A 16,087-nucleotide genomic window follows, 5' to 3' on the forward strand; every position below is an offset into this window, starting at 1 on the left:
AGTCCCTCCCTATATAACTTTAGACAAGTCACTGATGTCCCTGTGCCCCACCTCCTCATCTGCTAGAGGTAAAAGATACCTCTAACTCAGGAGATTGCTGTTTCAGTCAATGAGTTAATACATGTGAAGAGTTTGAAAATGTGCTTCGCATATGGTAAATGGAGAGTAAATCATTCAACAGAGGAATGCTCTTGGCTATTAACCCACTCCTCTTTCCTGGCTCTCTTGTGTATGCAAACACGTTATGCATAAAGGCACTCAAAACCTGGTCCATGGCTTCCATTCTGACCTTATCTCCCTTCCCCTCACCTCCCTCAGTAACACCAAAACACGTGCTGTGTCTGACGGCTTGTCCTATGCCATGATCTTGTGCTTCGACCCAGGCTGTGCCAGCTGCAGGAGAAGCCCACCTCCCATCATCTGACAAGGGGTCTCCACCCCATCCTTCAAGATTCAGCTCAAGGGTCTCCCACATTGGAGAAGATGTCCTGTGTCTCCTCTCTCCACACTACTGTTGTGGGCTACCCAAAACTCAGTCATTATTCTTACCACACTGCAGTGCACGGACAGTCTTGGGGCATTATATAAATTTTGGTTTATTTCTAATAACATTATTCATCATAGCAAATATATATACAATGGCAAAGACTGGAAACAATAGGAATAAACCCTCATCATTAAAGATTCATTAAATAAATAATAAAACAACCATATAATGGAATGTTCTGCAACCATTAAAGCATTTAAAAATGTTTAATACTATAACATACTTCTAATAAAATATTACATAAAAAAGGAGTATGAAAAACTATGCATACAATAAGATCTCATGTACCAAATATCCATTAAAAGACTGGAATGTAATGACAGGATTATGGAGAATTTTATTGTTTTATTGTTTTCTCTTTCATTGTTTTCACTTTTCTGAATTTTCTGCTGGGTGTATATATTCATCTTAGTGTAATAAAAAGTAAGCTTTCTTAAAGGAATTTTCCTCTTCTGCAGGGGCCGACTGAGAGTAGACCCACAATAGACAGTGTTCATGAACGAACCAGCAAAGTGAACACCATGTGGTAGCAGAATCTAGGTTGGGAAACTAGAGAGATGCAGCTACCATTAACCAAGAAAAAGGACATGTTTGGGGAGAAAGATGAGGTTGAGTTTTGAAATACTTCGAGATGCTTCTTCAAAAGCCAGGTGGACATATTCAGCAATCAAATGGAAGGTATACGTCTGGAACAAACAAGAATTCTGAAGGGGATGAGGCAAGTGGGGTGCTGAAGATAAATGAGAAGAAAATGAGTCAAACCAGCCCTCTAAAGGTTCCGGTCAGAAATCTGGTGCAAAGTGCATTAGGTCAGTGGTCTGACCATCCATGAGACTCACTGGACTTCTGTAAAAATGCCACATCCCGCATAACCAAAGAGACTCCATCAGCACTGAGTTCTGTATTCTTTTTATCTACTATCTGTCTACACATTCGTCTACATAGTCTAGCATGGAGTAAGATACTTATAAGTATGGTTTACTTACGTTGTCCACAGTGAGTCCCTATGTATCCTTTCTGGCACAGACAGTGATCATCACTACAGCTACCTCCATTCATACAGCGAATGTTACAGTGTTGGACTTGAAAAGAAAAAAAAAAAAAGAATGATTTACTTTTGCAGTTTAAGTAGACAGATTGCAACACATCACAGGAATTGATTTGTAGCGATCTGGAGAGAAAATGAAATGGTTTATCAAGATTCACATACTTGTGCAGAAATAACCTGACAACACTAAATGTGTTATTTTAATGTGTGAGTATAAAATCAATTACAATGCAATTGTTTCTTTGCTATTTGTTTTAATGGTGCTAAATGACTTCCCTAATTTAGCAGGACTTTCCACTCAATGTCATTTCTGTAATTTATACCAACAAGAAAATAGTGCCTTGAGCAACCGTATGAGACAAGATTACAATGGCAATAGTTTTCCTGTTACAAGATTTAGAGTCCCAACGTAGGTGGCCAGGAAAACGGTCTGAGGGAGAAATTCCAAGAGTTTTGTTAAAAGAAATTTTGGAGACAGCAAAAAGGAGAAAAAACTGCCTACAAGAGCATTTAATAAAAGGCTGCCTGATAATGGAGGCAGCCAACCTGGGCTCAGAAAGAGCTGCTTGTTTAAACCGTGACCTTAAACTAAATAAGACTTGTAGTGTTTGAAACCCACTCTTTGTCACCCTGTCACCTACAGAAGTGTGACTTTATTCAGGGAAGAAGGACTATGGGGGGCAAGCAGCCTTGGACGTGAGAAGGGACACTAGATAAAACTGGAGTGACAGGGGCGCCTGGGTGGCTCAGTGGATTAAGCCACTGCCTTCGGCTCAGGTCATGATCTCAGGGTCCTGGGATTGAGCCCCACGTCAGGCTCTCTGCTCCGCAGGGAGCCTGCTTCCTCCTCTCTCTCTGCCTGCCTCTCTGCCTAGTTGTGATTTCTCTCTGTTAAATAAATAAAATATTAAAAAAAAAAAACTGGAGTGACAGACGCCTGTGAAGGGAAACGATAGTATGACACGTGCTCTCCCTTCTCTAGTGTGTAGGCTTTCTCTAGTTCAATAATTTAGGATGCTAAAACGAAGTGTTCAGAATCTGAGGCTGTCCCTTTGTCCTCTGGAAACAATAACTACCTTACTTGGAGAAGACAGAGGCTTGACTGAATTCATCATTAATCCTTATTGACACAACCCCACACAAGGAGACTAGGATTGAGCACTGGAAGTTGGCTTACTCTGACCTGTTCTCCAAGCTATGAGAGAGTATTTCTACAGAAAAAGGTTCCACAATTTTACATAGGGAGAAGAGAAGTCCTCCTCTTGTGTGCAAGAACATCAATCAGCTACTCAGCCTTCCTGGAGCATAGTGGCCAAACCCGCTATGATTAGAGAGAGGGCGCCTCACAGCAGCCACCTTCTTTGGTAGTCCTGGTTAGGACTCTCAGTGCCATATCAAGAGTGGCTGTGGACCTCTAGAGAAAGGACCATTTCCATAAGGAGCTACACAGATTTCAGCATGACAGTGGGGAAGAGATAGCAGAAGTGAGTATTTCCTATGCCCTCACAGAGGACCAAAGAGTTAACTGAGTCAAGCTGAAAGGGATACACTTTCTCAGGAACTTGTCACACACTTACTGAAGCACCACCAGAGGCTCCCTGTCTCTAGTAGGCTAAGAACTTCCACCCTCTCTCAATATGGCCTCGGGCCTTTCCGGGCTGCTCTGCAGACTTCTAGTATGTCCTATGGCTCAGTCCCCGATCTACGATCATTCATTCATTCACTCAACACTACCTCCTGTGTGCCATGCAAAATGCCGAACACATTGGTCTCATTTCCTGGTGGAATCTCTTTAACCTCTTTGTCCTTTACCCTTAATCCCCAGCATACAACACACACAGCTGTTAGCAAATAATCCCTACCTAGCTCTAAGACCCACTGCAAATATATCTTTTCTTTGATCTTTTCTGATTTCTGTTCTCTCTTCCTTCTCCCACTAGATATGAGCCCTCTTTTTCTGACTCCAGAGTACTTTATGCTTCTTTTTTGAAATATATATAAAACCTAAAACTTATTTTTTTCTTATTTCTCCTGTCTTCGACCCATTTGTTCAAAAGCTTCTTTAGAGTGGAAAGCATCATGGTTATTAATTATATCCCCTAAGCACCTAGAGTAGTACCTTGCCTACTTGTAGGTGTGGTACAAAACTTTACTAAGGTAATTTCCACTTACATAGCTCACACCACCAGATAATGACATCAAAAGCTATCCTCAAAAACTAAGACTGAGAAATTGCCCATTATGCCCTAGGCTATTACAGAGCCCTAAGTAGATTGCTATTAAAAATATTTTATCTTCGGGGCACCTGGGTGGCTCAGTGGGTTAAAGCCTCTGCCTTCGGCTCAGGTCATGATCTCAGGGTTCTGGGATCGAGCCCCACATTGGGCTCTCTGCTCAGCAGGGAGCCTTCTTCCCCTCTCTCTCTGTCTGCTTCTCTGCCTACTTGTGATCTCTGTGTGTGTGTGTGTGTGTGTGTGTCAAATAAATTAAAAAAAAAAGAAAAAAATATTTTATCTTCATTTCCCCATGTATAAAAGCAGAACTAAATCCTTTGTTGGAGCATTGTTATAGAAGTCAAGCAACCCAGGAAACTGATTAAAACAGTTATTTTAGGCTCCTTTGATTCTATTAAAATGTCTCAGCCAAAATGCTTTTGAATTAAAAAACTATCTACAAATATACAAAAGGAATGACTTGGTGAAAATTTGGATAATATTCTAAGTAGGTCAGGAAAAGGTGTATAGTTGCTTTAAAATTTGAAGTTAAACTTAGCTTCATCCTATCTTAGAAAAACAGTGAGGATTGGGAAAAGCACAGGAAATGATGTCATGTGTCAAGCAGCATAGGAACTCAACCCACAAACTGATTTCAATTAAAGTGGTTCATGCCAAGAGCTAATTTCCATTCCCACATGAGCAACAAAGCCATTTAGCTACTTTGAGATAAAAAGCTAACAGTAGTTCCAATAGTGACTTTACATTATTTGTTCAAATTGAAAAATAGAATGAATTCTTTTAGGAAAAATGATAAATTTGCATTTAAGTGCAATATAATAAAATTCTGATTCCCTTTTATATTTTTTCCTATCCTGTCTTTCAGGTAAACCTTTCCCAGGTCTAAAATATTTCCATAAAATATTTTGTCTCCCTTAAAAAATAAAACTCCTTGGTCAGACTTGTGAAACAGTACAGCATAGTTAGTCCACTGATCCCAATAAACCAATGAACTATGAATCTTTGGGCTAGGGGATCATGCTTAATAAAAAATAATTGGATCTTAACCATCTGTTTTGCCACAAACATGTCTGCCAAAGAAACTTCACATTCTTTGTGAGTCTCAGATGCTCAGGGGAGATACAGCAGGAACAATTTAGAGAGTATATGTACATAAATTGTTTTTTTTTTAAGAGTCCTGCCATTGATGCGTATTCTAAATTTACACTGAATTGAACAAGCATCCCAGATGTCCGATGATTATAAGAACAAGTTCTCTATCTCTAGAAAAAGCCAAAGCTCCACTTAAATCCGTAAGGATGTTGTGAATTTGTTAGATGCTCTAAATACTTGAAGCCAGAATATATTCCTAAACTCAGTCTGTGTTAAGAGTTTACCAGAAACTGACAACACTAGGGAACGAAGTGTCACTGTCCAAGCTGCTACATGCAGATAACTCGGAGAACCCTAAAACCCAATGAGGGCTTCCCCTTGAAAATGAGAGAACACCCTTAAAGGATTTCAACATTCTTTCTGGAAAGAGCAGAAAATGCTGCCATTTACCTGTAACTATATAGGATCCCAAGTATACGTTGTGTTATTTTCCAGATTCAGTTAATCTTTTAGTCATTCGATAAATACTTACTGAATGCCTTCCATTTGCCAGGCACCAGGAAGAGTAGAAGAAACTCCCTTTAGGGGATAGCCCAATACAAATTAGTTCATAAAATGACCAACCAATAGAGAACAATTTGAGCATGCTGTGGGAATGAGAGAGATGCAGGGCTAAGGTAACCATTTCCTTTGGGATGCATGAGGTTAGGAATGATTCTACAGGCCCGCCACTGTCTTGGCAAGCACAAGGGGAGCAATTTGCAAATAAGCATCTATCAGCTCACGTCATGATCTCAGGGTCGTGGGATCGAGCCCCACATCAGGCTCCACGCTCAGCATGGAGTCTGCTTGAAATTATCTCCTCTCTCCCTTCCCCTGCTCATGTTCTCTATCTTTCAAAATAAATAAAAATATTTGTTTAAAAAACCCAAAAACCTGTACATGAATGTTCAGAACTGCTCCAGTAACAAAAAAAAAAAAAACTGGAGACAACCTGGATGTCCTTCAACTGGTGAATGGTTAAACAAACTGTGATACATCCAAAGCAAGTAACACTACTCAGTAATAAAAGGGAACAAACAGTTGATACATGAAATGACATGGATGACTCTCCAGAGAATTATGCTGAGTGAAAAAAGTCAATCCCAAAAGGTTCCCTATCGTGTGATTCCATTTATATAACATTCTAGAAATGACAAAACTCTAGAACTGGAGAACAGATTGGTGGCTGCCAGGATTAAAGAGAGCATAGGAGGGGCGCCTGGGTGGCTCAGTGGGTTAAGCCTCTGCTTTCGGCTCAGGTCATGATTCCAGGGTTCTGGAATCCCCGCTCAGTGGGGAGCCTGCTTCCCCCTCTCTCTCTCTGCCTGCTGCTCTGCCTCCTTGTGATCTCTCTCTCTCTCTGTCAAATAAATAAATTTTAAAAAAAAGAGAGAGAGCATAGGAAGAGGAGGTAATAACTATAAAAGGGCAACAGCAGACATCCTTGCAGTGGTAGACCTCTTCTGTATCTTGACTGTATCAATGTCAATATCCTGGTAGTGATATCATGCTACAGTTTCACAGGAAGTTAACATGAGAAAACCGGGTGAAGGGTACCCAGGATCTCTCCGTATTATTTCTTACAACTCAATATGAATCTATAAAACAAAAAAAAAGAGTTTAGTTTTTAAAATCCTTTGAAAAGGCACAAAGAATAAAACAGAATGTGTATGAATTTGACCTACAAATTCTTAAATATAAAATTCAGGGAACAACTTCTTTTTTTAAAGATTTGATTTGTCAGAGAGAGACAGAGAAAGAAAGCACAAGCAGGAGGAATGGCAGGCAGAGGGAGACAAAGGCACCCTGCTGAGCAAGAAAACCAATGCAGGACACAATCCCAGGACCCTGGGATCATGACCTGGGCCAAAGGCAGATGCTTTAACCAAATGAGCCACCAAGGCATCCTAGGGAACAAGTTTTATAATAACACATATTATTAAAGAAGATAATAATATATTTTATATTATATGTATAATTTAAAGAAGAGTTTGAGTAAATTCATGAATCAGTCTACTGTGACCTAATTATGAGAATTAGGATTGCTTAGGGTCCATTGTCAGCCTCAAAGACAGAAAGATTTGAGAACAGTACAAATAGGTTTGAAATTAAAGTTCAGAAAACCTGGGGTGGCACATGGGTGGCTCAGTCAGTTAAATATCCCACTCTTGATTTGGGCTCAGGTCATGACCTCAAGGTCATGAGATCAAGCCCTATGTTGGGCTCCATGTGGAACCTGCTTAAGATTCTCTCTCTCTCCCTCTCCTGCTGCCCCTCCTCCCTGCTCGCTCACACTCGCTTTCTCTCTCTCTCTCTCTCTCTCAAGAAAAGAAAAAAAGAAAAAGTTCAGAAAACCCATTTTTCTGACTCTGGCTAGCCAATCATTTTTGCCTTGGTGCAATGCCCATGACCAGTGGCAAGAGTTCCAATAGGTTAAGAGAAACCTTGCCTTCTTAGTGCCCAAAGGAATTGCTGGCTGGCAGTCTGGACCTTCTGGAAATGCAATCTCTTCTTCAGGCCACTAAGAGATCATTCCCTATTCTCAGAGTCCCAGGACACTCAAAAGTAGAAAACAGCCTGAAAGAACATCCTTCCTTTCATTCTTCTCATTGTCAAATGAAAAAAGTAAGGCCTCAGAGGCCCCACAACTTTCCCAGGCCTCTGGATCCCTATCACATAACAAGTATAAAAGTTCTCATAAGAAATATTGGTGAAATGATCTAAATTTGTCCCCTTTTGGTAGAACCACTGGTAGTAAATGCAAATATTTTGCTATGTTATCTTTTTACTAGCAGGAAAGTTAGCAAAAGTGATCTCTCCATATTTATTGCCAAGCATACCGTGGCCAGAAAGTTCTATAGGATAGCACAGCTATTCCCTAGAATAATAATTCAAAAGATCAGAAATAAATTCCGATTATCACAACTACACTGAATTTAAAATATTCTGCCATCTTTAATTTTGCAAGATGTTTAGACAATATTAATTCAGGTAGAATTAATATCTTAATTCTATGATTAAGCCAGTGATTTTAAAGGCTCCAAGTGCCTCAAAGATCCTGATGATGCCAGATCGCCCTCCTCATCCCACTCTTATCCACAAGCTACTCAGGTCCAAGGTCCAGGTACCATAGGTAGACCCAAACCTCTTCAGAGAGCATCACCCAGAAGTCTGACATAAGTCTCTAACCTAAATCTGGTCCACAGCACCTACCACTATACTGCCATCTCGAGGTTAGCTTGAAAGCTACCAGATCAACTTGTTAACATCCTATCTTTACATCTCACAGTTTTTACTTGACAGAGAAATCAGCAGCAGCTCTCACTATCATATTGAAGACCTTCCCAGGTGGATACCCAGTTTTATCATCTGGCTATAGTTCATCCCCTCCAGAGGAGCACTCTGTTGTTTGTTGGCTCAAGAGCCAATCTGAGCGATGGGGTCTGTTCCCAACTTGGTATCTAGACTCCTTCCCCATCCCTTAGGTAGCTCTCCGTGGCTGCCTGATGAAGACAGAGATGTCCAACAGGCTCCCAGAAGAGCCACCCACTGACTTCTCTATCTTTCTGTTTTCCTCCAGTTCAGATGCCCTTGATTTGTACAATGAATCTGCTGTTGCTTGGAAGATGCCATTGAAAATGAAGCTGAGATGAAATAAGAATATGCTATTCTCAGTGCAATAAGCAAATGACTCCCAGCCCACAGGGAAGTTTCTATCCCCATCAACAACTGACCGTTTTTGCCAGTAGTCTGCATTTGGGGTCCACCAGAAGCAGATTCTGAGACAGTAATTTAAATGCAAGTAGTCTGTTTTAGGAGTAACTTCAGGAAACACTGGTAGGAGAGTGAGGAGGTGAGGAAGATAACCAAGATGATGAATCCACGATCAAGCCTTTTACCACTGTGGGCAGCTGGGGCTCAATCTACTAGGAAACTCCAAGAGACAGTTCCGAACACACTCCATAGTTCTACAGACTGAGAGGCAAGGAAGCTGGGGCACGTATCCAACACGCTCTGTCTGTCACTAGTTAGTCGTTGTTTCTAGGGTTACCCGTCCTCCAGCACTTCCAGCTTGCCTTGGATGCAGACCAGGCACGTTCCGTGTCAGAAAAATCTTACAGAGCTCTAAGGCAGAGTTATCATGAATGCCAAGGCATGTGAGCAGACACCAAAAGGGTCTATTAGGACTACTTGCCCTATCCAGTTAATCAGCTCAGGAGAGCTATGACTAAATATCAGGACCCTTAACAGGTAATCAACCTTGACTACACTGAAGTTTCTACCTACAACAGACAAAAGAGAATGCATTCATTCTGCAGTACTTTTCTTGAAAACCTTGTCAGAAATGGAACACACTATAAGGGGAACTCATTTTCTCACTGGAAATGGGAAATGGAAAAGGAACTTCACTTTTCATTTTGGTAATGGTCAAGGTGTTGAGGGGCTATTTATACAGGCACGAGCTTCAAGGGTTTTAACGACGTATAATAACTCACCTTCTTCCCAGCCCCTGCATTTCCTCTAATTCATTGCTGAGGACACCATATTTAAAGAATAACCACCCTCCCTCCCAAGAAGAAAAGTACAAAAAAAACAATAGAACAAGCAAGCAAGGGCTCTGGAGAATGAACTGTGGGTATGTATTTGGTATCACAGAATGAAGTGGTAAAACTGTGAGAGGCAAAATAGGCTTGTGTTTCATGAAAAATCACTTCCCAAACTGCCGTAACGACTTCTTACATTTTCTTCTTGCAAAGGCAGGGGTCTTCAGTTTTTAAAAAGTGTTTAATCAGACTCAGATTTCAGTACAAGGAAAAATGCCTCGTTTCTTGAGCCAAAAATGTTCATTAAACAATCATTCCACTGAGCATCTCATATGGCGTTTACATAGGAGATACAAAGATGAATAGAGCAATACCTGCAAAGGAGGTCATAGTCTTTATATATTCATAGTAACTATGTCCCATAGGTAATTTCCCTGTAAGGAGTAAGAAGGAAAATGGGAGGCCAGATTGAGGAGAGTCAGTCCAAGTATTCTGGGCTGAACAGAGAAGGCAGATGTTCTAGTGAAAAAAAGAAAAATATATATATATTGCAGGCAAGAGAAAAGCCAAAAGCAAATTTAGGAGAAAATAGGGCATAACCACATAAAATAATATTATATATAATAACATGTTATACTCACTGGATCGGGAGCCACAGGAAGGAGATATCTGACCAGATGGGCAAGTGCACATATTTGGCCTAGAACAAAATCCATCCCCACAGGAATGCCGGCAAATGGCTGTGAATAAAGCCAGAGATGTGTTAGTACATGGCTTCGGAACGTGGCGCGTTACAGGAACCCAACCCTCCAATGAGGAAATCTGGACTCTCAGCTTCCCTGTTAGTTTTGCTATTATGACTTATGTGACCTTCGGTCTCAGGTTTATGCATTCACAAAACAAATACGTTGCGCTAAATAAGGTCTGGAGGCAAAATACAGTAACTCCCCAGACCCCATCCGTGGTCTCAACCTCTCTGCTTAGTCCACGCAGCCCCTGATCTATCAAAAGTCCAGGACATCCTATTTAGAGAAAACAACACAAACAGAAGTCCTGCACTTAAACATACTTAAAAGCCTCCAAGCATTTTATTTTTATATTGATTTTAACATTTAATGGTATAAAAATTGTAGCAGGATTCTTGGGAGCCTATTTTATTATAAGCTTACTGCTTAATAATTCTTTTAAAGATTTTATTCATTTATTTATTTGTCAAAGAGAGGGAGAGAGGGAGCACAGGCAGACAGAGTGGCAGGCAGAGTCAGAGGGAGAAGCAGGCTCCCCGCTGAGCAAGGAGTCCAATGTGAGACTCGATCCCAGGACGCTGGGATCATGACCTGAGCCGAAGACAGTTGCTTAATCAACTGAGCCACCCAGGAGTCCCGCTGCTTAATAATTTTTATAAAAATCCTGAGCCCTGCTAAGACTAATTCTCTGCATCAGATCCTGCCCACCAGGAACATATAATCTATGGGGCAGCTTTTATCCTACATATAAGTCCCATTCTCAATAACATCAACAGCCTGAGAGAAGAAGTATGGAATCCATGACAATAGCACTGATTCTATAGTCAAGAAGCTGTTTATCCTTCAGAGAAATATTAACACTTTCATGCCATTGAGAGACTACTGTACTGGTACCAAATGCTTGCTGGTGGCCAGAAGAACAAGTTCAAATGGTAAATGATTTATATATATTAGCGGGCCACTACTTTTTATACTCAAAGGCATGATCCCTTTCTCAAATGCAAGCAGCAAATGAGATGTGCAAGGCTAAAAATAACACACTAGATAGAAAGTGCATTCAAACACCAAAAAAAAAAGCTTAGGATAGAAATTGAAAACCGTTAAGAAATAAACTGTCAAAGGATCCTATAAACATCTATTTAAATACCAGAAAACAGCATCTCTCAGAGATGCTATAGAACATCAGGAGAGAGTTCTTTTGTTAAGTTCATTTAGAAAACTCTAAACACCATTCTATACCTCTCTTGGTGATTAGTTTTTGATCCTTAAATAAAGCATGATGTGCCAAATGAAGAAGATGCTTTTGGTCAAAATCAAGAATTGAGAAAGAGGGGCGCCTGGGTGGCTCAGTGGGTTAAAGCCTCTGCCTTCAACTCAGGTCATGATGATAGGGTCCTGGGATTGAGTCCCACATCGGGCTCTCTGCTCAGCAGGAAGCCTGCTTCCCTTCCTCTCTCTGCCTGCCTCTCTGCCTACTAGTGGTCTCTGTCTGTCAAATAAACTAATAAAATCTTAAAAAAATTATTAAAAAAAAAGAATTGAGAAAGAGATTAACTTTTTCAGGTCACCAAGAGAACACTGATTGAAATAGTCTATTCTCTGCACAGACTACTCTAGGCCAAGAGAGAAAGTGGAGTAATTCCTTAATGTCCTTTCAGCTCTAAAATTTTCCCATCACACTGACAGAGCTTTCTGAAAACTGGAAATTACTTCATAGGTATGATGACAGTAAAAGTTCATAAAGGACAGAAGCCATAACCAATTTGACAGCGTACCTCCATTAAATAGCACCTTTCCTGGCATGTGGTCTGTCACTCCACATTTGTGGGATATGATGAGAATATGGAGGTTTGCTGTGGCCACAGAGTCAATGGAGGAATTTCTGGGACCGTCTGAACTCTTTCCTCAACTTTCCACTCATCTGCATCTAATACTCTATCCACTCTCTTTCCTCTGTAAGAGCTAGGTCTGTCTTTGACCTCGACCCCCAGATTCAATACACAAGGTTTAAGTAGGCTTGTTGGGAGGCCAACAGAGTTAGAGATTCAATAAGGAAAGCAGCAATGGTATCTTTTTTCCCAAAATCCCATCAAAGTGATTATATAGTCTGTGGATCCAGGTCATGTGTGCCCTTAAGCAAAGTAACCCTGTGGCTCCATTCCCTATATGTCAGAAATATTAAAAAGGTGTATTTCCCAATCTGGATTCAGAGGAAGTAGGAAAATCTGAGAGCTGGAAGGCTCTACTATAAACATATTAATGGTATGCAGTTACAAGAAGTTACAAGTACTAAGGATCACCATGCAACCAAAACAACAAAAGAACATGAAGAATGACAGACCATCTGTTTACTTACGGACAATACACTGATTTCCACCAGGTAAGGTTTTCCATCCAGGACAACAGTAAGCATTATAACGCGAGCCACAGACATTGGGTCTGGAAAAAAAAAAATCCGATCACAAGAATTCCATACTTAAAACATACATACATACACACGCACGCGCCCAAATAAGAGGAAAATAAACCATCCCTGAGTTACAAGAATGGGAAGAATTTTTGCAGACCAAAAAAAAAGGAAAACTCATGGGACTCAATACTGGCTTAGTAGTTTGGGACTCTTTAATGTAATGATACTAATAAGGATATCCCTTAACATCATCTATGCGTACATCAGAAAAATAAGAACCAGAGATACCAAATTCGCTGCATTCTATCACTACATTTGGCATAGATATAAAAATCTATGGGGCTATATGAGTCTAATTTAAACAATAAAATTCCCACCAATCTAGTTAAGAAAGGTCATCATAAATCTGCATATAAAGTTCTAAATTTCTACTCATTGAAGCTGTACATATGTTTTTTCAATTACCCTACTCACCCCTAAAATGTGACCATATTCTTCCTTTCACTAGAATTATGGGAATCCAAACTCTGACCTTAGTCAGAAAAAATAAAAGCCAAAAAATGTAAATATTTCTTTAGCCAAAGTTGGAAACACAGTAGTTGATACCGGCAGTTACAGGAAAATAAAGTCCAGTAACTTTGGGTTTCTTGTTTACAGCTATGTCATCAGGTTTCTTGGAGCAAAGCCTCCATTCAGAATCCAGATGATCCATATTTAACAATTTAAGGGAGCCACTGGGTCAGGAAGGCTCAAGCTGGTTCTGTAGCAGAAACTAAGTCAGAAGATTGAACACGTGGCGACCCCAAAGAAACCATTCATTTCACTATGCCACATCCGAAGGCCTAAACTTCCTTAAGTTCAGGGGGTGATGAATAAGGTCAAATGTTTTGCAATCGATTTCACACACAGTAGCTATTCCAAGCCTCTCTGGTATAAATCCTGCCGTCCCATCAGAATAAACCTTTAAAAACAACTGTGTCACTAAAATGTACTTCTGGTTGGGGTATGCTTACATGTTCTCCCTGTCAGTGCCCACCACGCGTAATGGCACAGAAGCTTCCTGCATCTCCTCTGAACTCATTACTTCAAGCAGAAGCAGGACAGGGACCAAGGTAAGGTTTTTGCTCTGTCCTGTGCTCCTTTCACGGCTCCAGAGGACCTGGAACACTGCAGAACAAAATGCATACTTCCCACTGACTGATGCCGAGGTCAGAGAGAAAAATAGGAAGAAAGTTAAAGGAGCTCGGGAAAGGGCCCTACATCCATACCCGACCTAGGTATCTCCAAAGCCACCCAGAAAATGACTGGATAGAGGCTTACAATGTGCCTGATGCGAGGGGCTCCCTGAGCCTTAGTTTATGTCTCTACGCATTGGGATAATGCAACGTCTGCCTCCGCCCCACATCACCTGTGTCCATCTATCAGATGAAATAATGGACATGAACGCAATGTAGAATGACCTCCTGACCTTCATTAGTGACTCAATCAAAGGAACTGTAAAAGATTAAGGAAGAGAGAGTTTATCACAAATTTTAAGCCAGGAGTTCTCAATCCTGTGACCCTGCAACAAAGTAGTGCCCCAAACTTTAGTTCAGAGTACCCAGAACTTGTAGGGGCAAGTCAGAATCTTGGAAAGGGGACAGAGACAAGAAGTTAGGATAGGGAGCTAGAGTTGGGGGAGCAATTGAACCTTCCAAACTCCATAGAAGTTCTCCAGATTGAAAATGATAATCCAAGCCAGAATCAACCACCTCAAACCCTCCCCACTAACAGCTCATTACAACTCCACTGGACCCAGTCCAACCCCAAACCAATCCTGGAATAGCTTCAGAGGACCCCTGAGCCTTTGTAGGTGTCCTGCGGTCAGAATAACTATGTCTTCAAAATAAAATCAGGACATACTCTCTGATGAGAATGAGTATATTGATGGAGTAATAACACATATAACATGGTGAAAAAGCTAAGAAAAAAGAGTCCAGAATCAAATTTCATCTTACAAAACAAGATATCCCAAAGATTTTCCAAGGTGTTTGAAAAAAAAAAAAATCACAGTACTATAAACATGCCTCATTGTTTTTTCAATGTTTACAATCAACCTACATACAAAACATGGAAGACATTATGATTTACAATGATTGCAACACAAAATGTAAATGTTTTAAACCTGCACCTATAAAAGTAATGGTATAGCTGTCGTGAATCAGGAAACAAGTGGGAAAGACGTGTGTGGAGAGAAATAAAGTAGAAGATCTAAGAAATAGAGATTTAAGTATATTATGTAATGTTTTAAAATAACCAATAACTGAAATTCATGCTATGATTACAAAAAAAAAGTGGGAAAGGAAAGAGAGAGAAAAGGTATAGATATCTGTGAGCTACAGCCCCATCTTTCATGGCGAGGGGCCGATGGGTAATGTGTAAACCTAGAAATAGAGGTACAAGCACAGTGCATGTTTGTATTCTCTGAACTTTGAGTTTAATAACTTTATCCTTTATAATACATAAAACATCATTTCAAGTGTTTCAGCCAAACTCCTCCAACAATGACTGCTTTAATCTCATTGCCATTCATTCTTTAACACACTAAATACTACTAGGTTATTTGGCTTAATGCGAGATAGTAGAAAGATGTAAGATTTCTCCTCTGCAAACTCTGGTCTTGAGACCTGCAAACTAACAGCACTCATTCAAACAAGCTGGGTGGCATTTATTCTACTTACACACAGGAAAAACAGCTCTAATTCTAGAAATAAAGGAATGTCTTATTTAAGTTGGAAAGCACGAAGCTATGTAAAGTCTAAAGTAGACACGTTGGATTATTTCCATTATAAAAGATTTTATTCTAAGGTTTCAGCACATAAAGCATTAACAAAGAAGTTAAATCTTTAATGAAGTTATTTTTTGTGTGTAAATGAAAGCATAGCATTCTCACCTTTCTTTTCCGTGTTGTTTCATCAGCCATCCCCACCAACCCACCACCAAAACAGTTAAGAGTTAAAGCTCTGGGGGCACCTGGGTGGCTCAGTGAGTTAAAGCCTCTGCCTTCAGCTCAGGTCATGATCCCAGGGTCCTGGGATGAGTTCCGCGTCTGGCTCTTTGCTCAGCAGGGAGCCCACTTCCTCCCTTCTCTCTCTCTGCCTGCCTCTCTGCCTACTTGTGACCTGTCTGTCAAATAAATAAATAAAATCTTTAAAAAAAAAAAAAGTTAAAGCTCTGTGCAGGTGGCAGTAGCATTTGGTAAATTACAAGTAAAACTCAAAGAGAAAAGAACTTTATGCTAAGTGCTAAAGATACATTATTTCATCCTCATAGCAACCCTTTGCGATAAGTTCTATTATCATTGTTTTTAACATTAAGGAAATTATGGCTTAGGAAGTTTAAACAAACCAGCAAGTTCCCACAGTTTGGAAATAAAGAGTGGGGA

At 40.3% G+C, this 16,087-nt stretch overlaps 1 protein-coding gene across 3 annotated transcripts in view; it reads right to left on the bottom strand.

Annotated features, from left to right (window-relative positions):
* FBN1 (fibrillin 1) overlaps window positions 1-16,087 on the bottom strand; it is a 229,460-nt gene that overhangs the window by 189,603 nt on the left and 23,770 nt on the right. For all 3 annotated transcript variants that reach the window (XM_046008182.1, XM_046008181.1, XM_046008183.1), the window contains exons 3-5: window positions 12,610-12,692; window positions 10,149-10,247; window positions 1,534-1,629 (exon numbers count right to left, since the gene is read on the bottom strand). In XM_046008182.1, the coding sequence (XP_045864138.1) occupies window positions 1,534-1,629; window positions 10,149-10,247; window positions 12,610-12,692 (278 nt within the window). The remainder of the gene's footprint in view (window positions 1-1,533; window positions 1,630-10,148; window positions 10,248-12,609; window positions 12,693-16,087) is intronic.

This window comes from Meles meles, chromosome 6, assembly GCF_922984935.1.
Source record: "Meles meles chromosome 6, mMelMel3.1 paternal haplotype, whole genome shotgun sequence".
Classification (NCBI taxonomy): domain Eukaryota; kingdom Metazoa; phylum Chordata; class Mammalia; order Carnivora; family Mustelidae; genus Meles; species Meles meles.